Source organism: Leucopleurus acutus, assembly GCF_964270905.1.
Source record: "Leucopleurus acutus genome assembly, chromosome: 15".
Lineage (NCBI taxonomy): Eukaryota > Metazoa > Chordata > Mammalia > Artiodactyla > Delphinidae > Leucopleurus > Leucopleurus acutus.
In genome coordinates, this window is record NC_139157.1 from 52,345,222 (window position 1) to 52,370,906 (window position 25,685).

Sequence of the window (25,685 nt, forward strand, 5' to 3'; positions counted from 1 at the left end):
ATATTTTTTATTTTTTTTAACTTAAAAATTGCTAGTCATGACCCACTAACTTGATTTGATGACTCACCAATGAGTTGTGATTCACCACTGGAAAATCATTGGGCTAGACAACCTCCAATAAGTTTTGTTTTGTTTTTTTTTGGCTGCGCTGCACGGGCCTGTGGGATCTTAGTTCCCCGACCAGGGATTGAACACACGCCCTCAGGCAGTGAAAGCGTGGAGTCCTAACCACTGGACAGCCAGGGAATTCCTAGAAGATTCTTCCTCTAAAAAGGATCCTGTGGCTAATACTAGGATTTTCCTAGTCTTCCCACTTATCAGGAACCTATCGAGTCTCAGCACAGTAGTATTCACTTGGCATGCATAGCATTATGTTGAAAGCCATGTGTAATGAAGAGAAAAACGCTAAATGCCTGCTAAGACTTCTGGATAGACCTAATGCAAACACTTTTTAGGAGTAAATTGACTAATTGCTTGTCATTTTCACCAACAGGAAGACATAGGTACTTACAATTGGAGGGATGGCTGGGCTTCAGTATTCAAGTATTTTAGTCTTTTGTTAAATGCGGCTCTTAATCCGTTCTGTGGCTCTGACAAAGTGGAGAAGATCAAATGAGAAAATAGATATGAAAACACCTTGAAAACCAACGTTTTATTAATTTTACTGTGTGAAGCCAGGACAGGGATGCTGCGATGAAGCTCTAGTGACGCAGTGACTCATTATTTGTAAAACTCTCTGTTCTCACGGAACTGTTATATTAACCTCACTAAACAACAATGACTATGCCAAAAGCACAGGACTCTCGGAAGAGGGTAGAAGCGGGGAACTTGCCAGGGGTCTGACCGAACCTTCACGCTCTCTGCTCTGTCCACGCATGCTCAAGCGCGGCTCCAGCCTCCTCACGGGGTTGGGCCGAACTGGGAGGGCGGAGTGCGGGCCACGTGGGGCCCCGTGACGTCATCTCCGGGCGCCGAGGGTGACTGCACTTGCGGTGGGCTTCCAGAGCTCCGCGGCGCTGCAGGCTGTCTTCGCTGGATACGGGAGGGCGGAAGTGCAGCAGGGTTCGACTCCGACCTCCGCGCTGGTGCCTTCTGCGGCTGCGCGGGCCAGCTGGAATCCAGTCTGGTGCACCTCTGCGGGACTGTGTGTCTGGCGCTCTCCGCCGCCGCCCAGCCAGAGCCCGAGACCCGAGCGTCCTCACCGTTGCAGGAAGGCGGAGGAGAAGCCTGAGCTTCTGGTAGGGTATGTGTGTGTCTGTCACCCCAGTGTGAGGAAGTGCCCGGAGGAAGAGGGTTGGGGAAGTGCTGGGTAGGTGTGGTAAGAAGGAGGGGGGCGTGTGCGGCGAGAGGAGCGCTCCCCCGGGAGGTGGTGGCGGGTGAAGGTGGTTCCTCCGGGGGAGGTGGTGTTGGCCGAGCGCCGACCTCGGAGCCCTAGTGCCGGCTGGAGGGTGTAGCCTGCGCGGTCTTTCGGGGAATACGTCTGTTCCTTACTAAGGTGGGAAGCTTGGGTCTCGTCGCAGGCTCTAGAGTTTAGTTCGGGACCTCCATTTTTCGTGGAATAGTTAGTTATTTAGATCATAGTTATTTTTACAGCAAGTTCGATTCTATCCGAAAGCGGTGGGGTTTCTCCCCAATTTATCTTCTCAGACGCATTCATTGTCTCATTTTAATAATAATATTTAGTGCCAACAAAGCCATTTTCCCTTGGCAGAGCACTTTCACATACTTTATAGTTTGGATTATTTTCAAGTCACACCTGAACTTGGGGAACCTAGGGAAAGTGGACTGGTTCTAGATTTTTCTGAGGGATGGGGAGGCACAGCATGTTTTCAGCAAGAATCAGAACCCAGAGGCTATCAAACAGCACTGAATTTCCAAGGCCTTCCGGAGTTTACTTGATAAATTTCAGTCTTTGGGACTGTGTGTACTTGGATCTGAACGGACTTATTTTGTGTTTTCCATAAAGGGAGTTGTTGGTTGAATTTTGAATTTGAAAGTAAAGATGTTGGGCTGAGGGTAGCAGTGGAGGGAAATTTTAGAATTTTATATTGGATTTAAGTAGGTGCTTTGATCCTCAAATGTATGCTGATTAAAATTGGGGAAAGTGAACAGAATGGTACTATATGGTTAAGAGTTTTTAGAATAAGGTACAAGCTTCAAGTGTAGGTTCACTTTATTAATTTAACAGATACTAAGTGCTACTTATGTGCCAGGCACTGAACAAAAAGTAAACAAAACAGTAAACAGTGAGGAAGACAATAAAAACCCCTGCCATCATGAAGTTCACTTTGAGGATTGAGGGGGGAGACATTAATTTAAAAATTAATTAAAATATGTGTCAGGTAGTGAAAAGTGCTATGGAGAAAAAATAAGTAATGAAGGGGAATGGGGAGTGCTGGTAGCATGCATGGGAAATTATAGTGGTGGCCTTAGAAAAGATGACATTTGAGCAGAGACCTAATAGTGATAAAGAAGGGTGCCCGTGGATGTAGTGGAGAGGGCCATCAGAGCAACCACAAAGTCCCTGAGGCGGGAGCACATCAGCGAGTTTGGCTGGAACTGGGGGAGCAAGTTGCGGAGAGAAGTAGATAAGCAGGTCAGAGTGGGGTCGGGTCATATAGGGCCTGCTAACACCTTGTAAGACTTTAGTTTTTACTTTGAATGAGATGGTGGGGTTTTGAGTCAAGGCGTGAACTGATCTGACTTCTGTTTTAAAGGATTTTTCTGATTACTTTGTTGTCTCTCTGCAGCAAGGGCAGAAACGTTGAGACCTCTGTTGGTAGGCCATTGCATTTATCTGGGTTAAAGGTCAAGGTGACTTGGATCAGTGTGTTAAGAGTGGAGGTGGTGAGAAATGGCCAGATTCTAGATTTATATCTAAGCTAGAGCCATCAAGTGTGAAGAGGGGTCATGGATGACTCCCAGATTTATGGCCTGAGACGCTAAAGAATGGAATTACCACTCAGTGATTTGGGGAAGATCACAGAGTAATAGGGAGAGGAGGGAGGAAGATCTGCAATCATTTTCAGTTTCAAAAATGAATTTTCAAATGAAATGTCAGTAGACAGTAGTATATATGAAACTGGAGTTCAGAAGTCTAGGCTGAAGATGTAAATGTGGGAATTGTTAATGCGTAAGTGATATTTAAAGCTCTGAGAGATCTCCAAAGGCAGAGTTCAAGGACCGTGGGGCACTTCAGCATTTGGAGATTGGAGGGAGTTATGACCTATCCCCCAGGGTGGAGGTGGGGCTGTTCCTTAAAACCCCTGTTCAGAACCAGTGATCCTCAGTAACCAGATAGAAGGAAATAGAAAGCCAGGTCATTAGCTGAGAGAGAGTGAGGAAGGAGAAAAGGAGGAAATTTTCAGGAGGGGGAGTTGATTTAGGACAGTGGAAGAATAAATGGACTAGGGAAGTATGAGAATACTGGGCAATACTCAGAGCCCACTTTTGAGGTCAGTGTTCATGAATTTAAAGGGAGACCAGCCAGCATATATATTTTAGATGTTTACAAATTTACTACTACTAGTAGGTATTTGATATTTTAAGTAATTTATGAGTAGTTGGGGATTTTGTCAGCAAAACAGCTTCAGGTAATAGGTTAGCCTTTCTTGGTTTGTAGTGTAAAAGGGACTGTTAATTGTGCATTATATTGGGTTGGCCAAAAAGTTCATTCAGGTTTCTGTAACAGGTTACGGAAAAACCCAAACGAACTTTTTGACCAGCCCAATATTTTTATCATACTCACTGTGCTGTTTGCTGAGTGTTGTTGGTTGGGCACCTGCCTCTTTTCCAGGCCATGAATTAGATGCTGAGAATACAGCAGTCAAGAGGTAGTCCCTGCCCTCAGGAAGCTTACTTCTAGTAGACTGCATCATGGGTTGGGATTTCTATTCTTCCAAAACATTGCCTTCAAGTTGGATGCATGGTGTTGATATCGTTGTATATGTATGAGAGGGAAAAATAGTGAAATTTGCTGAATGTGAAGTGTGATTGTACAGATTTAGGAAAGAGTTTAGGTGGAAAAGTTTAAGTAGCTAGTACAACTTTTGGATTTACACATTTTATTTATTTATATATTTTCCAGTTGTTTAACAAAAATTCCAGAGCCTATTATGTGCTGATTATGCTAACATCCTGGATACAAAGGTATATATGACTCAGTTTCTGCTGTCAAGGAACTGACAGGTCAGTGTGGGGAGGGCAAGAGACAGATAAGATACACAGCTGCAATTCATTGTTATACCGTATAACAATAAAGATATAATAACAGAAGTAATTAGATTATAGTGTGCTTAGTGGAACGCTTCCCAAGGAGTTAATGTTAAGCTGACTCTTAAAAGAGGATTAAGAGTTGGCCAAGAGAAGGGGCAAAGGGTATTCAAGCAGAGGGGCCATGGAAACACAGGGAAACCATGTATTAAATACATTTACCATTTTTCCAGTGGTTGGTTACTAGGTGCTAAATACCCAACAACCCTGTGAAATTAGAATTATCTTCAGTTTATAGATATGAGGTTTAGAGATGTCAGGTTTGTTGTCCAAGGACATACAGCTTATATGTGGAAGTCAGGGTTGAAACCCATGTCAGTCTGATTTCAAAACCCCTTAACTACTTTACTGTATAGCCTGCTGTAAGCATTTAAATCTTCTCTGTCCTTGTTCTTTGTCCCTCAGCCAGTCTTTTTACCAACTTCTATTCATTCTTCCTTGGAAAGCCCTCCTGTCTCTCATCAATCCACTGCTACCAGTCTAGGTCAGGCACTCATTATATGCCTTAGTTGCTGAAATTGCTTCCTGGCTAGCCTCTCTCTGGCTCTGGATCCCCCTTTGTGCACTGCTACCAGATAATTGTTTTTGTTTCACCATTATAAAACCTTTGTAGGCTTGTTGGATGAAATTGAAAACCCACAATTTTCTATTTGGTGTACTTCATGATCCAGTTACATTTTATATTTACAAATTTGACATTAAAAGAATAATAATTGCTTTTATTTCTCAGCACATGCTGTGTCCATTACCATGTCAAATACTTTATAGACTTTTTTTTTTTTTCTAGAACAACCTGGCGACTTTTACAGGTAAGGAAATTTAGACTTAGTGAAGTAAAGTGACTTACCTAGGATCAGGTATGATAGTAAAACGTGTCACAGCTCAGCTCTTTCATTATCTACTACTCCTCCCAACACACAGTTTCCTTAAAAGTTGGTACACATACTGCGCCTGCCACTTCCTGCCTTTGCTGATGCTATTTTGCCTTGCTTGGAATATTTGTCTTCTTTTTGTCTGTCCATATTCTACCCATTCTTCAAGTTCAATATCTTTTAAGATTCTTCCCTGAGCACTATACGTTCTGTTAATATTTAACTTCTTCCCCTCCTGCATTATGAAAGCTCTCACAAGTAACATTTAGTTATAACCGTGGACATTTTGGAATTGGAAGGGATGTTTGGCAGTAAGTCTGGTATGATGGAAAAAATATGAGATTGGAAATCCTGCTGTAGTAGAGGAAAAGTAAAGGCACAGTGAGGTAACAGAGGTTCTGTCTGATTCATGCACAGAAGAAAGGCTATTTTGAGCAGTGTCCTGAATGATGTGTAAGTTGGAAGGCGAGGTGGGGAAGGCTACTTTAGGGTAAGGAACCACCGGCATGAGCAAAGCCGTGCAAAGGACATGAAAGTGCATGGTATGTTTAGCAGATTTGTAAATAATACCTTCTAGGCAATGCCTGAGGTTTTAAAAAAGTTGTTATCACCACCATCATCATCATCATCTTGTATGCCCTCAGCACCTGCCACAGAGCTGGGCATATCAGATGATCAAATATTTATTGACTCTCTATTGAATGTTATTAGCAGTGTTCAGTGTATAATTTTTAGTTATTTTCCTTTACTCTCATAATTCCAGTTTACACTAAATAATGCTTTTGATTATTCTAAGTTCTTAAAGTCTTTGACTTTTGAACATTTTTTGAGACATGCTCTGGTTGGTTCTATAAATTATGATGATAAATAAATTTTATAGTACTGTGTTATAGGCATTGTTCTAAGTGTTCTACATGTATTAGTTTAATTTTCATATCTATCTTATGTGGTCAATGCTGTTATTCCCATTTTACAGATGAGAAAACTGAGACACAGAGAAGTTATAGGTGAAGAGTTCACTTTAGATAAGCGGTAGACTTTTGGGGCTTGAGAGAATGATGCAAGTATAATTTCACTTTGGCTGTGGTTCATTAGTTGTATATGTAATTTTGAAATGGTTACTTCCGTGATCTCTTTAAATAAATAATAGCTCCACATTTAGAATTTGTTGTACTGATTTTTGCATTCATTCTAAAGAATGCCCATCACGGAGTTTTTTGAAGTGAATAATCTGTATGCATTCTTTTTTTCCTATAATCTTTCTTTGTTTTGGAGCAGGTTCATTTATACCTGCAAGGATCTAATACTCTGTTTTATTTTCAGTTTGGCTTTGGCTGGAAAAGAATTTAGCCTATATGTACTGCTTTAACCACTGGAAGAATGACAGATGACAAAGATGTGCTTCGAGATGTGTGGTTTGGACGAATTCCAACTTGCTTCACCCTCTATCAGGATGAGATAACTGAACGGGAGGCAGAACCATATTATGTAAGTATGTTGATGGTGGCAAATGGGATACCATAACTTTGTCCATTTTTGTAAATAAAGCTCTAAGAACCTGGAGGCTGTTTTTCAACATTTTGTATACAATTAGTATGTGCTTATTGTGGGAAAAAATTAGGAGACAGATCTACGAAAAGAAGGAAATAAGAATTACCTCTCATCCTACTACTCAGAGGCAAAAACCACTGTTGTGTTGATGTGGGACCTTCTTGACTTTCTTTTTCTTATGCATATATAGTATATGATAATGAATCATAAGTTATGTGTGGTTTTTTAACAGGAAGGTATTTTGAAAATGCTAGGTTCAGACTTGATTCTTTTGTATTTAGGTGGTTCAAAGCAACTATTTAAATTCCTTTTGCAAGCTGAGTGAACATATGAATGTGTGTGTGACTTCATATGTTCATGAGCTAATATAGATTATATGAAATATATTGTTTAATAACATAAATCACTGTATATAGGCTTGTAGGTTTGAGTTAGTGTATTATCTGTTCTAAAAAAAAAAGTATCAATTATCTTCTGATTTTAGTCTGCTTTTTTTTCTTTTCTAACTGCATATATATGATCCAAACATAAGCATCTGTCAGTCAGAGATAATAGTATCTTGCCTTTTTACTGAATAGTCCCTAGTAGGCAAAGACATTCTCAATTGTTATTTTAGGTTTTTTCTTTTCATCTCAGATACACATAATATTGTTTACTCAGGAGGATCTGGAGAAGTGGAAATGTATCTGTGGTTCTGGATTATTTCTTGTTTCACTTTTTAAAAAAATTAATTTTTGGGGCTGCATTGGGTCTTCGTTCCTGCGCACAGGCTTTCTCTAGTTGCGGTGAGCGGGGGCTTCTTTTCATTGCGGCGCACTGGCTTCTCATTGCAGTGGCTTCTCTTGTAGCGGAGCACGGGCTTTAAGTGTGAGGACTTCAGTAGTTGTGGCCCGCGAGCTCTAGAGCTCAGGCTCAGTAGTTGTGGCACACGGGCTTAGTTGCTCCGTGGCATGTGGAATCTTCCCGGACCAGGGCTCGAACCCGTGTCCCCTGCATTGGCAGGCAGATCTTAACCACTGCGCCACCAGGGAAGTCCTCTTGTTTCACTTAAGTAATGCTTGCGCGTGGCTTTATTCCTGTCTGTTGGAGAGGCAGCAGTATTCCACAGCCTTCTCCAGCTGTGGGAAGTCAGACTGCTGGAGGAAGCTCCTTCAGGGGCCCATTCACTAAATTTTGGGGTAGAGGAACTTGCATTTTTCTCTGCACATTCTCGAATCTGGCATAGGTCGTGCAAATGGTAGATACTCAGTGCATGAAAGCCTCTCCACACCCATGTTAGGGGTTTGTTTTAACTTCTCTGGGTTTTCTTAATGAATGATAATTTCAGAGAAATTGGGCAGTCTTTTGTACTAGTATTTAGGTAGTCGTAGCTGATTATATTTATAAATTTGAGTCGTTTTAACTTTGGAAACCTCAACAATTTTCTGCCTTTAGAAGAACTTCCATAGTTAAAAATGAAGTGTGATCATAGTTTATTTTTAGAGACATTTCATTTGTTAGATGTATTTTTCCTCTTCTCCCCCTGTAGCATGGGTTAGGATATCATTTATGTTTGTTTCCAAACTAGCTTTTGCTATTTTAATGAAAACTTTTAACTTTGGGTAGCTTTCTGATAGTATCTAAACAAAAGAGTATATGTGTCCAGTTGGTCAAAGTGGCATAAACTAAGAAATATATAATTTAAGACTGTTTACTTTTAAATCAGAGTATGATGTTTGACACACTTTCTGCAGTTAAAAAAAAAATCCAAGTAAAGAATATAACATTTTTCCTTCCTTATATATGAATCTGTTTAAATATGAAAAGACCGTTGTGAGAACTAGAGGGTAAGTTGTTTTCTGTCTGTTCCTAATCGAATTAAAAATGGCAAAGAGTAACAGGGGATAACTGTTGGAGGAAGAGGATTGTTTTGTCTAATAGTAATTGATTTTTTTCTTGAATTCTTCCTAATTCTTCCCCCAAAAGAAACTCTTACATAGTCATTGTGATTATGTTTTTGCAGAATATTGGGTGATAGGCATATAATAAATATTAAACAAAGAACTGGATTTTAAAACCATGCAGCATAATTCAGATTTTGTTCTTTAAATACATACATACTTAATAAACACATACGTGCTTAAGTATAAGAAAGACAATATACAAAACCACTAGCAGTGGTTACCCTTAGAATTATTATAGATGAGCATTTTAGTGCCAACATGATTTTAGTTCACCTGTCTCTTGGTTGTAAATTAAACTTGAATGTATTTTTTAATTGCTTTGAGTTATAATAATGATAATGTTTTAAAGATTCTGGATGAAATGAGATGAAAATATCATAGCCTGAGAGCCAGTAGACCTCTTTCCCAGACATTCTCAAAGTTCAGGTGAGGTAACATAACAGGGTTGTCACCAAGGGTTGAAGAGTCCATTCACGTTCACGTGGAGGTGCAGGAAGGATGGGTGAAAGGGAATGTAGTTTATTTTTATTAATGTTTATAGCTTATTTCTTAGAAACTAGATTTAAAAATATCCACTTGTACCAAATTTATAAATTATTATTCATATAGTCTTCTGGAATTTCCTGTTTCCATTGGAAAAGCATGTTAATGTTAGACATATTCCTGTCTATTTGTTGGCTCTGTATAAATCTTTCAGCCATCATCCTATATGTATATCATTGAGAATTACATCTTATTTTACAGGGAGTATTAGGAAGGAAAATAGGCAACTTTTCTGTTTTTGTTGTTTCTGTTATATTCATTTGAACTGTTGCTTTTCATTTAGATTATCCAGTATGAAACATACATACTAAATTGCATTCATAGTTTGTGACTTGTTACCAGAGGAAATCACACAGATATGTGGTCATCGATTTGAGTGGACCCTAAACATTTCCCAGCATTCCTTTTATGTTTCCTTAGTTAGCTGTCTCTGTTCTTCTCCGCTAGGACTATTTCTCTGAGTCCTGACCTCATCTTTCTTGACAGGTGACCTCACTTTCTACTTCACAAAGGAAATAGAAACCATACAATAGGACCTTCCTTAACTTTCTGCCACCAAGTCTGTAAAACAACATATCTGCACTCAACATATTTTTACTTCTCCTCTCTCCTGTTTTAATGGAAGAGGTGTGCTTTCTTCCTAGACAAGGCCCAGCCTTCCATCTGTGTTCTGGATCCCATCTCCTGCTTCTCTATTTACTTTACTTTCAAATTTTTCTGTCTACTGACTTCTTCTTTGCAGTATTTATATTGTCTCAAATCCTATCTATCCTAAAACAGCCCTCTGTTGACCCCATCCTCCTTTCAACTGCTTGCTTTTCCTTCACAGCCAGACTTATTAAAAAGACTGTCTGTACTCATTGCTTCCTTCCCATCTCCCATCACTTACTTCACTGTAATCATATTTCACCCTACTCCAACAGAACTGTTCTTGTCACTGTCACTAATGACATCTTTTTTTTTGTTTGTTTGTTTTTTACCAGACCTAGAGTCTGTTTTTGACCTTTCATTTGCTTGATCTCTCAGCACTATTTGATGTCATTGGCTGTTTTCTCCATTGCTCTGCAGTGCCTCATTCCTGGTTTTGCTTCTGTGGTCCCCTTTGCCAGGGGACCTCTTTTGCTTGTTGGCATTCGTTGGGGCTTTGCCTTTTTTTTTCTTTTTCCACTTCACTGTTCCCCCCCCCCCAGAGCTTTCACTCCATTTTTATGTCTTTGTTGAACATTTTTATATTGACAGCTCCCCAGGATTTTTCTCCTGAGCTCCAGACCTATATGTCTTTCTGCTGGATAACCTCACTTAGATGTCTTGAAGGAACTCAAACTGAGTGAGTTGGAAACTGGACTCATCATCTTTACTCCAGAAAACCTGATTATCTGCCATCTTCCCTTCCTGTTTTATCATCCAGCTAATTAATTACTCTTACAGTAATTAATATGGGACTCATGCTTTGATACTTCCTTCTCCCGTATCCCTGACATTAATTCATAACTTAGTCCATCTGATTTTACATCTCAAATATTTCACGCTTTTCTGATTCCTTTCATACCCACTGATACAGCCTAGTTCAGGCCACCATTTAAAAACTAGTGTATTGGGACTTCCCTGGTGGCCCAGTGGTTAAGGATCCACCTACCAATGCGGGGGACACGGGTTCCAGCCCCGGTCTGCGAAGGTCCCACATGCTGCGGAGCAACTAAGCCCATGTGCCACAACTACTGAGCCTGCGCTCTAGAGCCCGCGAGCCACAACTACTGAGCCCGCATGCCACAACTACTGAAGCCCGCGTGCCTAGAGCCCGTGCTCCACAATGAGAGAAGCCACCGCAATGAGAAACTTGCGCACCGCAACAGAGTAGCCCCCTCTCGCCCCTGTGCATAGCAACGAAGACCCAACTCAGCCAAATAAATAAATAAATTTATAAAACAACAACAACAACAAAAAACTAGTGTATTGTATAGTATTAACTAATTTCCCTGGTTTCAGTCTTGCCCTCTTTCCATTTTCCAGTCTGCAGTTGGAGTCATCTTTTCAGAACACGTATCTGACATTGTCACCTGCCAGCTAGAAACCTTTAGTGGCTTTTCATTGTCTTTAGGATCCTTAATATAGTTTGCAAGGCTCTTCATGATCTGGTCCCTTGCTTCTTCAGTATTATTCTGTCCTAAACCTCTACAGTCCTGTTGTATTCAACTTCTTATAATTCCTCACGTGCCAGTCTTTGCCCTTTTGTATTCACGCCATGCCTTCTTGCAGTTCCCTCTGCTGGAATGAGCAGCAGTATCGCCCACCACTACTCACACCCAGACATCCACACCAACGCATGTTTGGTTCATTCCTGTTTCCCTTTTGACCCTTGCCTTAAAATTGACTTCCTGTCAAGGCTTCCCTGAGCTCCGAGGTTGGGTTAAATTTCTTTGCTACTTGCTCCTATAACGTTCTTTACTTCCTCTTTGCATTCATCATATTTGTAATTTTGTTTTTACTGTCTGCCTCTCAAGCCTGTAAGCTCCATGAGAGGAAGAATTCTTTGTCTCATTCAGTGCTCTATCCTCATCACCTAGTGTGATGCCTCACACATTGAAATGGGACAGAATTCTAGTGTATTTTAATTCTGTTTTTGTTTTTAGATAAGTGAATCTCTAATTTTATAATTGAAAATGGTTGGACAAAATAGGATTTGGTGTAAACAAATAATATTACGGGCACTTTTTTTCTGAAACACAAGTAATCTATACAACTATGTAAAACATGTATTACTTATAAGCTGTACAGAAAAAAAAATGAATCACTTGTGTCATACTGAGTACTTGACAGTGCTGAATGAGGAATAAGGGAATGACAGAGTCCACGTAGTGGACAGTGTCCCCTGGGGGGTTAATCCTTTTTGTATTAAAAGAACTTAAAGAACCTTGAAGACATTAATCAAAGTGAAATAAGCCAGACACAAAAGGACAAATATTTTATGATTCCATTTAGATGAGGTACCTAGAATGGTCTAATTCAAAGAGACAGAAAGTAAAAAAGTGATTATAAAGGGCCGGGGGGAAGAGGAGAACGGGGGAATTACTGTTTTTTTTTTTTTTTTTTTTTGCGGTATGCGGGCCTCTCACTGTCGTGGCCTCTCCCTTTGCGGAGCACAGGCTCCGGACGCGCAGGCCCAGCAGCCATGGCCCACGGGCCCAGCCACTCCGCGGCATGTGGGATCCTCCCGGACCGGGGCGCGAACCCGCGTCCCCTGCATCGGCAGGCGGACTCCCAACCACTGCGCCACCAGGGAAGCCCCCGGAATTACTGTTTAATAGGTACAGCGTTTGAGTTTGGGATGATGAAAAGTTCCGGAGATGGACAGTGGTGATAGTTGCACAGCAGTGTGGATGTACTTAATGCCACTGAACTATACTCTTAAAATGGTTAACCTGGTAAATTTAACACTAGGTATATTTTACCACAATTTTTAAAAATGAACTTGAAGTAAACCAATTTGATACACCAAAGAAAAACCTTATGTGATACAATCTGGATGTAGAAGGCAGGGTGATGTCTTTTTGCTGTTATTTTCTTTCCCTTTTTACCTATTTAAATATTTACTAGATAAAGTATCTATACCTACTCTAGTTATTTCTTAGTGCTACTATGTATAGATATTTATGTTAGTTACTGATTACTCACACAGGCTAATTTAGGACAGAAGATTCCAGCTACATTTTAGTGTACCTTCTGTCTGAAGAATGAGCATTCTTTTACAATTTATCACTTTTGACCTTTTGTCCCACTTAACCTTTTGCATCTCCGATTCATTCAGCAAATATTTATTGTATGCCTGCTATGAAGCAGGCACGATATTGGGCATTGGGAATGTTAGTTAGCAGTGAACAAAACAGATGAAAACCCCTGTCTTACTGGAGCTTACATTCTAATGTTCTTCATTCCTTATTGTAAATAAGTTTTTGTTTCATGAAAATCATTTGTGAATTTTTCAGCATATTTGGTTGAACCCTATGCATGTAGTACAGCTCTTTCCAAAATCAGGAGTTGATATCCATACTCATTTAGTCCTGATATATCTTCCTTCCTATGATCTCCATAGGGTAATATCATTCTCTACAGAATAGATAGCTATGCAATGCCCAACAGACATTTTAAATTAAAGTCCTTGACTTACTAACATAGAACTATTGGACTAATAGACCATACTTATTTATTTTTTAAAAATGGCTAACTTACCGTGCTATTTTAATTTCTTAGAGACTGTCCATGATACTTCTGTACTTGATTCTGTCATTTCTGACTCTAATGAATCATTTCTTTGCCATTTATTTAATAGAATATGGTTTTGGCAAGTTATTTAAGCTGTATGTAAAATAGAGGTGATAATAATTCTGCCTGTAAAACAGCTAGTGCTTTTCCTTATACATAGTATTAGTTTCCTTTTTTTTTCCTTCCCTAATCACATTCTAGTTGTTTCTTTATAAAAGAGGAACTTATGTTCTGTTGAATCCACACAGCTATCCAACACCTTGTTCCTAGTATTAGTACCTTTTATTCCATACTGGAGCATGCCAACTACTGCCCATACCCCTGTACCCTGTAGCTCCTAGGACTACTGTCATGTTCCCTTACCTAACGGGCCTGTTACCTTGATCTTCAGTGATTAAGTATCAGAGTCCCTTTAACCAGAGTATTTCTCTTTGTATATATTTCCCAGCCTGCTACATAATTCTACTTAATTTACTGATCAAAAGACATAACCTTGAATAAGCAGCATGAAAATTGATGCAGAGTTACACTCACAGAAGAAGCTGAAAGAGAGTAACAAAACAGTTTTACCAGCAAAAGAAGACAGAAGCTTAGGAAAACAAGAAATGGCTGGAGAGTCTGCTGCAAAGGAGGAAAATACATGAATTTTTGCCAGTTTCCTCCTTTTATCTACTTGTAGGTTCTTTAAATAAATTCTTGCTCTTTTATGTTTTCTTTCTCGGTACCTTTCCTAGGGGAAAAACGCTGACAGCCTTCATACTATTCCAGTTGAGGCTTTACCAACCTCAGTGTTCCTTTCCAGACTTTTCTCTCTCCAGAGTCCAAGTAGGTCCAGCCTCCATAAGGATAGATTGAGGGAGTTGATTGACAGTGGGAGGATCATCAGTCTACCAGCATTATACTCTAAGCTTGTACTTCATTGCATTTAAATATTTAAATGTGTAGCTCAAAAGTCAGTCATCTAACTTACCTCTTTCCTTGAGATTTCTTCATTAGTAATCACAAAAATCTGTTCTGACTTCCAGACCTCCCCCACTTTTCCATTCCTTCTTTCTCATCTCATGTAATATTTCCTTAACAGATTTCCTATCTAGAATCTTACCTTATTGCAATTTTTACATACAATGGCTAGAATATTCCTCAAGTACTGTTTTTCATCATGCCATTAATGGTATCATAGTAGGCTTCACTGTTTATCAAATGAAAATTTCTATTCCACCTTCAAAGTTCTTTCTATTGCTGCCGTGAAGTATTTTTGTAAGTACTTTTTATGAATTTTCTTTATTTTGTTTTGTTTTTAGCCTCCACTTTATTTTAGCCTCATAGAAAAGGATAGATTATGTCCTTGTCTTGGTGTTCTTCACTGCAACTAAGCCAGTACACAGTAGATTATCAAAATGTGATGGACCAATTGAGAAGTCCTGATTGATAAGTCAAGGTGTACATTAGACTGAGTTGATTATCTTCTCAGAAGTTGAATTAACTCAGGTGAATCATATTAATTTTTAAGTTAAATTTGATAGAACTAATAAGTATCCTAAATAGTATGACATCTGATTGCGTTGTATTTTTATTTGGAAAAAAGTATTACAGAAAGATTGCACATAGACTTGTGTTGTTTATTATTCCAGGCATTTATCTTATAAGCTATACATAAGTAATGACCTCATAAGAAATTTTAAAACATCTTAGCCTTTAGCCTTTGATTTTCTATAAAAAGCAGTTGACATTGTGTGGAATATTCAAAATAATGCAAAGAAAATGGTTGTTTTTCAGAATATTCAAAATATATTAAAAAACCTATTTAGTATATTTCTTTTTGAAAAAATAGTAAATAAATATGGTTTACAAATTTTCATTTCAGTTGCTTTTGCCAAGAGTAAGTTATTTGACGTTGGTAACTGACAAAGTGAAAAAGCACTTTCAGAAGGTTATGAGACAAGAAGACATTAGTGAGATATGGTTTGAATATGAAGGCACACCACTGAAATGGTGAGTGAATTTTTCTGCATTATTAAGCGTTGAGTATATACTAGCTTTAAGAAGGTATAGTGCCTTGAAGCAGTTTTTTAAAAGTTCTATACAAGAAATCACTAGTCTAGCTCTATAATACAGTGAATTTTAAACCAATGCTGGAATATTTTATTGGCAATATTTCTGTCTTCTATTTGGATGCATGGGAGACTGGACAGATTTGTATATTTTCATCAATAGATTTTTTTATACGGCATAATAATAGTATATTTGGTTATGGAGTTTTTGTTTTTTATTTTTTTTAAACGTATATTTAAAATGCCCTTATGAATAAGTCACTCTGTGACACTATTCAGTTTTGTTTCTATCTCTAAAATCTTTATAAACAGAACTTTATATACACATGATTACCTAAAGGGGCATCTTTTAAACTGATTGTCATATATAGTTGACCACTGTGCTGTAAGCACATGTTGTTTAGCCTTGGTTTAGTATTTAAATTATATTGATTTCCTTTTTGTGTGAAAAATAATTTTGGTAGTATATCGGAATACCATTTTTTCAGAAACATTTAAAATAAATACCTTTTCAGACACATAAATCTGGGCTTATCCATGTATAGATGATGTAATTTTGTACTTCCTCTGTTACTGGGAGCTTTGGTCATTGTGCTTCCAAAAATATTTAATGAAATTGAAGAAATTACAGGGAGAAGAATGTTAAAAAATGACTCAAGATATGCTGAGATATAGGTGTTGAAATGCTGCCATATAGATGTAGTTGAATGAGAAAGATACAGGCTGAGTCGAGCTTTAAGTGAAATATGAAAAATGTAAATAGTTTAATAATGGACTTGCTCTTTGAATCTGGGAATAATAAAAAATGAAGAGTTTTAAAAGAGACTTAAAGCAAATAAAAGGAAGCTAGTAGGTGTGTAATAAGTGCAGCTGACCTGAATCCAAGGATTACTTAGAAACAAGGAGTGAACTTTTAGAACTCACCTTGTGCTGATGAATTTCCAAGAGTGGGTAGATTTCTCTTAATGATTTAGAGACATGCAAGGTGATATCTTGTATTGAGTTATGGGTCACATAACTAACCTTTTTTTTCTTTTCTTTTTTTTTTTTGTATAACGTTCATTATTTAGTCAAAACAGAATGCTGAGCTTCATAGTCACATTATCAGACTCATTATGACTCTTGAATAGTTCTAGACCTCTGGCAGCATAGATAAGTCAATGTTTTCTGTTTCTTTTTATTTCTCAGAAGAATTGGAGGTTTTGGAATGGGAAGGTGGCTTAGAAGAAGTATAAGAGGAGCAAGGATCAGGAGAGTAGAGGGAGAGGAAGGAGGGGGAAAGATTGTGGGTGAGTAGCAGCAATAGGATATCTCTGTGTTCTTGACAGTTCTATCTGTATTATAGATGGATGTTGAAATTGTATTGCTTTATGTGTATTAGTTATAGATTCCCTTAAGAACTCATGTGACTGACAGTGGGCTTTTCAGTTTTATCATTGTAAAGCATGGGTTCTCAACAAGGGCCCTACTGACATTTTGGACCCAGATAATTCTTTGCTGTGGGAGAGCTACTCTGTATGTTGTAGTGTTTTTAGCAGCAGCCCTCGTCTCTACCCACTATTGCCAGTTGCATGCCCTTCAGTTGTGATTGTAAAAATGTTGCTAAATGTCCTGGGGCAAGGGGTGCAAAACCACCCCCAGTTGAGAAACTCTGGAAAAGATGGGAAACCTCAATTTAGCTTTTATAGTAAATGATTATTAAGTCATCATCTTTCAGCTGCCGTTTTAATTTATCTTGTGTGGTGATTATTTTTGTATTTGCTATGATTTGTCTTCTGTAGGTTTGTATTCTATATATGATATCAGTAAACAACATTTGGACTCATTCCTCCCTGTTACGACAGAGTGATGATTTTGGCTTCAAGAGACGTGTTCCTACTTTGTCATTATTTATCCCTTCTGAAAGTCTTTTATTAAAGAGTGAAATTATTTTTCCTTTTAGAGAGCTTATGTGAAAGCAGTTGTGTTCACATATCTTCATTTTAGTTTTTGGGGTGTTAGCATAAGCTTTTTATGCATGATACCACTTTCATAGCTGTGTCTTGCTGTACACTCATTGTATTTAATGGCTTTTGATACAGCTTTTCCTGTAGTGTTAGGTATTCCATATATTTGAGGAATGAATAACTTATCGAGGCATGAATAGAATTTAGGACCTCTGGGCTAAGTTCTGATCTTTTCTCTCTTTGCTCCCAACAATAGCAATTTTCTCTTGTGTGATAAGAGTTATCTTCCTGGAAATAGGCTGTCAATATCTATCTGGCATTTAAGCAGGGGCTTCATAGGATAGGATAATCATTGTAGGGAAGCAGCTACCACTGAAGCTTTGTAGGACTTGGACTTTTGAGACCATAAATATGTCTTAAGCATAGAGGAGCATTTATTTCAGTAGGATGATAATATCTGCCTTATACTTGATTCTTTGGAGTTTTAAGTAAATTCAAGTGAGAAAGGAAATCAAACACCAGTTTAGACAATTCATAAAAGAAGGAAGAAAGCATAAATTGATATTCCTTCTCTCTCTGTAACCCTTTCTCCTATTCATATTAATTATTATTACAAATATTTAATCATCTGTGAGATGCTTGAGCAGGTGCTCTGTACCTTAAGCAGTAGCTTGTAAGAGGTGCTACATAAATGTTTGTTGAATGAAAAAATGAATCTAAATAAGTCTGTTTTTTTAATTGAGAAAACTGGGGCTCAAATAAATAACTTACTCAAATGAGCAAGCAGGACCATATTTTGAGGGCTCTTTCTACCATACATGCTGATACTCTCTTTCTTAGTTGTTGTTTTCTCTGATTCTGTATGTTCTAATTACTTATGTTAATTTGTCTATATTAGAATAGAAAAGTATTTAAGAACAGTGGTATGCACATAATGAATACTTAATATGTTGTTGATTTGTAGAGAGATGCCAAGGAGGCCTTATCTGATTAGTGCTTTTAAAAATTGTATGGGAAATGGAAAGTGCTGATCTTAATTCAAATTAAGGATCTCTTTTTAAAGAGTGATTTGAGTTGATTAGTCAGCAGAGGGTGCTCTACCATTGCATTTTAAGGGATAAAGTTTCTTGTTACCATAACTCAAGTGTTCAAAATTTGTATTTGTTACTTTTATATTAGGCTTATCTTAAGAGAAAAGTTCTTGGTTCTTCTGAAGAATACTTTGTTAGTATACCCTAATGCTAGTTAGATCTTAGGCGTCCAGGTACAAAATTTAGAAAAATGTTCTTTGTCAACTGTAAAACAAGTGTCTCTACAAGGATATTATTATTTTGTGTAAATTGACTTATTTTCAGGACTGGTTGTTGAAAATGTTGAAACTACCTTTGGAATTAAAAAAAAAAAGGCAGCAAATACTGATGTTGATCTTAAATGTAGGCATAATACAGTGACCCAGAATTTAATACTGCACCTATGTGATTTCAAAAGTAAATTTTAACAAAGTAATTTAAACATCTTAATTGTAAATATTGTGCAGGCTCTTCTCTTATGTCCAGTCATTTTTCTAAGGTTGTGCATTTTTAGAATTTTATAAATTATTCTGTAAACTAGATTTTTTGAAATGTGGTTGACTTAGCATTTTATACATGTAGTATCCCTTTAGTTGGTTATTTCTGTACTTTTCCATCCATAAGAATAGGCTTAGAAAGCTGAGAAACAGCACTGGCCTGTAATTGTCTGTGTTTGTACTATAGACAGAGTAACGCAAAATAGATTGTAATCATTAAATTACTTTGGTTTACATTTGAGTTAAACCCTTATTCATTAGAATGTAATCCTGTTTTCAGTGAATCACTAATGTAGCAAACTTATGAATAGGATGCATTTATTTCAGTGAAATGGAGTGGGACAATAGTTCTCTAGTATATAGGGAAGATTCCTTTCAATACTGATCTTAAAATACTGGTTTGCTATCTAACTGCAGATGTTTAGACTAGAATGAGCACCCTTGGCTGACCTCAAAGCGTATCTGTTACTGCCATGCCATGTGCCAGTATGTATATGTATTTTAGCAGTAATGAAAAGGTAAAGAAGAAACAACTTATGCAAAAAAAAAAAAAAAGTTAATTTATTTAGAGAATTGAATTTAGAAAAGGCTAGAGCAATTTAAGGAAGAGAAAGAAAATGAATAAAATGTGAAAGTAGACACAACACTAAATATTCCGGTGCAGTTAATTTTTATAGCGCGGTAGATTGAACCTTTACCAGTTTGGTCCTCTTCTGCGGTATTCCAGGTTCAGATCCTCACCACTTCCTTTTCTTTTAAATTTAGGTTAAATTGGCAGGAATAGCAATGTAACAGCCAAATGGCTACATTACAATTTACTCAGAGTTATGGCTTACATGGTTTCTGTGTTACGGGTTAGGAGCCTCATAACAGAATTACATGGAATATCTGTTTAGAGGAATTGTGCAAATTAGTACTTTGAAATCTTTGACATAAATCAGATAATAGTGTAAGAGAAAGTCAGTACTTTTAATTTTTGCCAGTTCTGTTTTTTAGATTTTCTTGCATATTAATAGATTCATCAGAAATAAGCAATCTTGGAACCAGTTAATTCAGGCGGTGTATTTGTTTGGAGTTAGTATAATACTTGCATCAAAATCGTTCTGACATAAGCATCTGCATTGATGATCCACGTATGGTCTATATACTTTGACAATAGATAGAAGTAAATAGTTATTTTACTCCTAAATTTTTCTGGCTTAGTTTTATTTCTAACGATTGTTACAGGATAACTGTTAGCTATTGTATTATTTAGAATGCTCTTATGTTAATATTTTTTATATTTTTAAATCTTAAATATAAGTTTTAGAAATTATCATACTTAAATTTCCATCCTAACCCTTAGTATATCAGGAAAAAGTCATCATCCTATACTTTTTTTTTTTTGCGGTACGCGGGCCTCTCACTGTTGTGGCCTCTCCGGTTGCGGAGCACAGGCTCCGGACGCGCAGGTTCAGCAGCCATGGCTCACAGGCCCAGCCGCTCCGCAGCATGTGGGATCTTCCCGGACTGGGGCACAAACCTGTGTCCCCTGCATCGGCAGGTGGACTCTCAACCACTGCACCACCAGGGAAGCCCATCATTTACTATTTGAGACCAATGAACTTTAAAATATATGTGTGTGTGTGTGTGTGTGTGTGTGTGTGTGTGTGTGTGTGTGTGTGTGTATGTGTATGTGTGTGTGTGTGTAAGTCACTTTATAAATAACTTAGAGAAGTATAAAGGAATGGCATATAACAACTTTATTATAGAAATTTTAATAAGCATTTAAATATAGAAATTCAAATTTTCACTCCATGTTTTCCTGGTTTCAAAGGTATATATATACCAGAAGTGGGCAATGTCCTCAATGCAAGTTACTGCTCATTAGTTGTCAAACATTCAAATAGACTTGTATGAGGTTCCAGCTTGTCATCGCTTCTGGCTCTTCTTGCGTTTAACGGCAATACTTTACGAAATTTAAAAAGCCCTAGATCGTGATTTTGTTGTAAAATAATTTCTTTATTACATGAGTAAACATCCTGAATGAGCAGTCCAATTGTTTTTAATTTCTACGTCATCTAATTCCTTCCAGTCATCTTTGTGTACAAATCTGGCTTTAATATTTGCCCACTTACTGTGAAGTAAATTTGCAGTGTACAAATGGCATTAAAGATAAGAATACTGATCCACATCCTTTTAGCAAAATGGAATGGTCTAGGTTCTAGTCATGAAATACTGTATGAAGAAATCCTTTCTTTTGAATGACTAAGTGGATAAGAATGCCATATGTCCTTAGAAATACATTGTTTATGCATTAGTTCTTGAGTTTTATAAAATTCACCTAGGATATCATCATCTAAAGACTCATAGTCTGAGATTTCACTTATATGATCAGTTTACCAATGTCATTAAAGTCTAAAGTACTGCTATCTGTCTCTTTGCAAAAATCTTTTGATTTATCTAATTATGTAACATCTTCCTCTGTCGATACAGGTGGTAAATAAGACATTTTGAATTTTCAGCTGTATTAATGAGAGATAAAAGCAGACTCCAAAGATGGGGTCTGCATCCTTATTTTATGCTTTTTGGAATATGATATAATGTTTTGGGTGACAAAGTAAGAAAATGGAAGAAGAATGCATTATTATATCTTTCTTCTAGGCATAACATTATTCTTCCAAATTCTTATTATTTTAATCTTTTTTTTAGTTAGGAATAATTGATAAGTAATGATGAAATAATCCCTAGAATGATGAAATAGCAAAATGTTTCAAGATAGAGAAAAAAAATAGGATCACTAAGATACCACAATATATCTTAGATTTGTAGAAGGGTCCAGTGAATTCACATGGCAGTTACTAGACAGACTAAGTTTTTTTCTTCTTTTTTCTTAAGTGAGTTTTCTCTGTGATTTTTGGAAGACTTTTAAGAAAGAATAAAAGGGGGGACTTTCCTGGTGGTCCAGTGGATAAGACTTCACCTTCCAGTGCAGGGGGTGCGGGTTTAATCCTTGGTTGAGGAGCTAAGAGCCCACATGCCTCACGGCCAAAAAAATAAAACAGAAGCAATATTGTAACAAATTCAGTAAAGACTTTTAAAATGGTCCATATCAAAAAAATCTTAAAAAAAATAAAAGTTATAAAGTATTAATCTTAAAATAGAGCTGCTCAGAAAAGAAGTTCAGAACCTAAAATTGGGTGCATTGGATCTTCATGGTATACCAAGGGTTAACTATTCTGTGGATTTGTGATTTATGCATTCAGCAGCTGTTAGCTACTTTGTTCAAGATTCTGTGCACTTGCAGGCCTTTTTTTTTTTTAATATTGAGGGTAAAAAAATAACTGATTATTTTGAGTCTTTTTATGTTTAAATTGTATTCTAACTTAAATACTTGTTATTTATTTTTAAGGTTGTACTTGATTTTATGTGACTGTATAGATTACTTTAAGATAATATTTTATTTAACTTTAGAATTTGTATATAGTTCCATTTGTGAATGGTGGAGAACGTGTACAACACTGAATTGCTAGTCATTTTATGAGGTTACTGGTGAATCTATCCAATAGGTCAATAATTTGCTAAAGGGATTCTATAATTATATCTGCAGTGCTGCATCGAGTTTGGAAAGCAGTATGCTCTATTAGTTTAAGTACCCATATTCATTCTTAACCTAGTTGCACATAACTCAGAGGGACATGAAGACTAAAAAAGGTCTAATTTGTAAAAGTGCAGGGCATTATGTAGAGCCTGTGCAATTTTAAGAGGTCAGAGAGAAAGATCAGAATTGGATAGAATTTATAACTTGTTTATAGTGCAATATTTTTGTGTTTTTTAATTAATATTTTTATTTCAGTTTTTAACTGAGACTGGAGTTTTTCCTGGTTAGAGAATTTCCTAAAGGAAGCATTCTGTAATTTAGTTAATTCAAGATTTACTTCATATTCATTCCTAGTTATGAAGGATTTGTGTTAGATACTGACTTTTGACTAGAGAGAAGTTTGAGGGTTTTATTAAGAGATACAACACGTATATGACTAAAACTACTCACTGTTTTATTTTGCTAGCAGGGCATTCATCTTAAATTCATTCTAAATAAATATATGATCTCTAATGACTGATGATTTTTCCACAATTATATTATGTAGATGTAAGCAAACATAAATAGTATTAGCTAATATTTGAATATTGATCAGGTCATATATTTGGGTCACTCATTTGGAAGGAAATTAGATGTATTTTCAAAGTTTTCCTCTCTTAAATTTAGGAGTAATTCGCTAATATATAGGAAAGAACGGGACTATACATAAAACCAGACAGTCTTCTTTTTGTCTTTGTTGGGAGGATTATTTATTCTGATTCACTGATTAAGCTACTTTAGATTCTTTAAAAGGATGTAAAAAATAAGGTTTGTCCACTGAAAGCTGCAAGGTTTGTATTATTAACTTGTTTGTTACTAAATAATTTGCTTCACTGTGAGTAATGGTTATATTAGGAAATGTTCTCTCATTTAGGAAGTCCCAAATTTATTATTTTATTATTAGGCTACAGAAGAATATTCAGTGACTTGGAAAATGTTCACATATTGTTATATGAAAAAAGCAGGTTATGGCAGTCTGTAAAGGATAAGTCTAATGTATATTTAGATATGTATGCATAAAGAAAAGACTGGAAATTTATATACTGTAATGTTAATAGTAATAAGTACAAAATAAGTGATTGCATGCTCTTTTAGGTGCTCTTCTCAGTTCTTAACATTTTCTAAAATTTTGAGGGTTTTTTTTTAACATCTTTATTACAGTATAATTGCTTTACAATGGTGTGTTAGTTTCTGCTTTATAACAAAGTGAATCAGCTATACATATACATATATCCCCATAACTCCTCCCTCTTGTGTCTCCCTCCCTCCCACCTTCCCTATCCCACCCCTCCAGAAAAAAACTGGTTGCCCAATATGAATGCTTGGATGATAATTAGATGTGGCAGTACTGTGACATAACCGTGCTCATGGCTGATAAAAGGTGCCTTAGTACAATTTCATTATGTATGTTGAGGATTCCCTGGGGAACGGTATGGTTAGAAAGAAAAAAAAAAAAAACACCCGATGCCTAGAAACTATGCCATATTAGCCCAGGCAAGTAACTGTGTAAAACATTACCTTTCTGTGATTTGTAGTTGAAGTCCCCTGATGTTTGATATTGAAACATGCTGGAAATTTATTTTGGAGTTGTAGTTTAACTTTAAATATTTATTTTATCTTAAAATATACTCTTTCATTTTTAGGCATTATCCAATTGGTTTGCTCTTTGATCTTCTTGCATCAAGTTCAGCTCTTCCTTGGAACATCACAGTACATTTTAAGGTATAGTTTAAATAACATTTCCCATTTGTCCCACTTGTGGTACTACTTAGTAAGTAGACTTAGAGTAGAATTTTTTTTTTAAGTTGTTTATTGCTTTTCCCATGATACTTTTTATTTGCTAAGCTGCCATTAGTGTTTATAAAATGCCTTTCAATTTCTTAACTCTTGACGGAACCATTTAAACATTTAACGTATAAGTGCCTATTCTTTGTTGGAGCTGGATGCACTATGTTTAAAATTTATAATATTTTGGAATATTTATATTCATTAAGAAAAACCCTCAAATAGGAAGAACAAAATCCTGAGTGCATGTGGGCTTGGGAATGGGGAAGGAGGCAACCTAACACTGAGTAACTCTTAGGCTCTTTTGATGGAATGAAAAGAAGCGTTAGGAGACAGAAATACAAAGACTTGATTTAAGTCTGTTTTGAGAAATATTAATTCCTGTAGTTTTTAAGAGTCCAGGCTAGATTTTTTGTAACCTAATTTTGTCTCATTATTTTATAAAAATCTCATCACTCTTTCTCACTAAACACCCTGATTCTCCATCCTCCACCCCACAAGCAAGTACCGCTGAAGGATTGAACCCCTTCTATTAATTGATCACTAGGCAGTGATTCTCAAATGGTGACATATAGTGGGAGGGAGACATGCTAAGAGTTTGAGAAGTCATTTAGGTGTCTGATTTGCTTTCCCATTAGGGTCACTTATTCAAAGTCATTGCCCAAAGGCTCACCCAGTCTTCCTAAGTTACTTTCCTTTCCGTTTTACTGAAAGTGGATTTGTGGGGCGTTTGCATTTATTTCACTGTTATTTGCACTGATATACTTTGCACAGCACCATGCTACCACAGATGTTAGTTACCACGGAACCATACAGAGTGAGGACATGGTTCTAATATGCATGAGTTTCAGTTACCATGAAGAACAAGGACTGCCTGTATGTATAATAATTTAAATGTAGAATGGTAGGAAGGTAAAACTACTCCAAGTATAATAAGTGTAGAGGTTCCATATTGCCTAACAGGTCTTTCCCATTACGTTGAAAAGCATTTCCAGTAATTGATTGTGTGTGTGTGTGTGTGTGTGTGTGTGTGTGTGTGTGTGTGTGTAGAATGCACTCTAAAAGACTTTGAAATCTAGGTTAAAATATATCATAGTTACCCACTTATTTATTTTATTCATTCAACAAATACTGAGAGCCTGCTGTGTGCCAGCCACGCACTGTTCTAGGAGCCTGGGATATACGAGTGAATGATACAAAAGATACTCAAACAAATTTTATGGTACCTAGTTGGCATTGCCTGTTAGGCCGTCTGTAATTATTGGTTGAATTAGTT

The 25,685-nt window shown here is 36.9% G+C and overlaps 1 protein-coding gene across 4 annotated transcripts in view; it reads left to right on the top strand.

Moving 5' to 3' along the window:
* Window positions 1-992: 992 nt before the first annotated feature.
* The window catches only part of ATG5 (autophagy related 5), a 119,801-nt gene continuing 95,108 nt past the window's right edge, over window positions 993-25,685 (top strand). For 3 of the 4 annotated variants that reach the window (XM_082855641.1, XM_082855643.1, XM_082855644.1), the window contains exons 1-4: window positions 993-1,238; window positions 6,468-6,632; window positions 15,306-15,433; window positions 24,268-24,346. In XM_082855641.1, the coding sequence (XP_082711767.1) occupies window positions 6,525-6,632; window positions 15,306-15,433; window positions 24,268-24,346 (315 nt within the window). In that variant the 5' untranslated portion in view covers window positions 993-1,238; window positions 6,468-6,524. Of the gene's footprint in view, window positions 1,244-6,467; window positions 6,633-15,305; window positions 15,434-24,267; window positions 24,347-25,685 lie in introns of all 4 variants that reach the window. The other variant, XM_082855642.1, reaches the window with a different exon arrangement.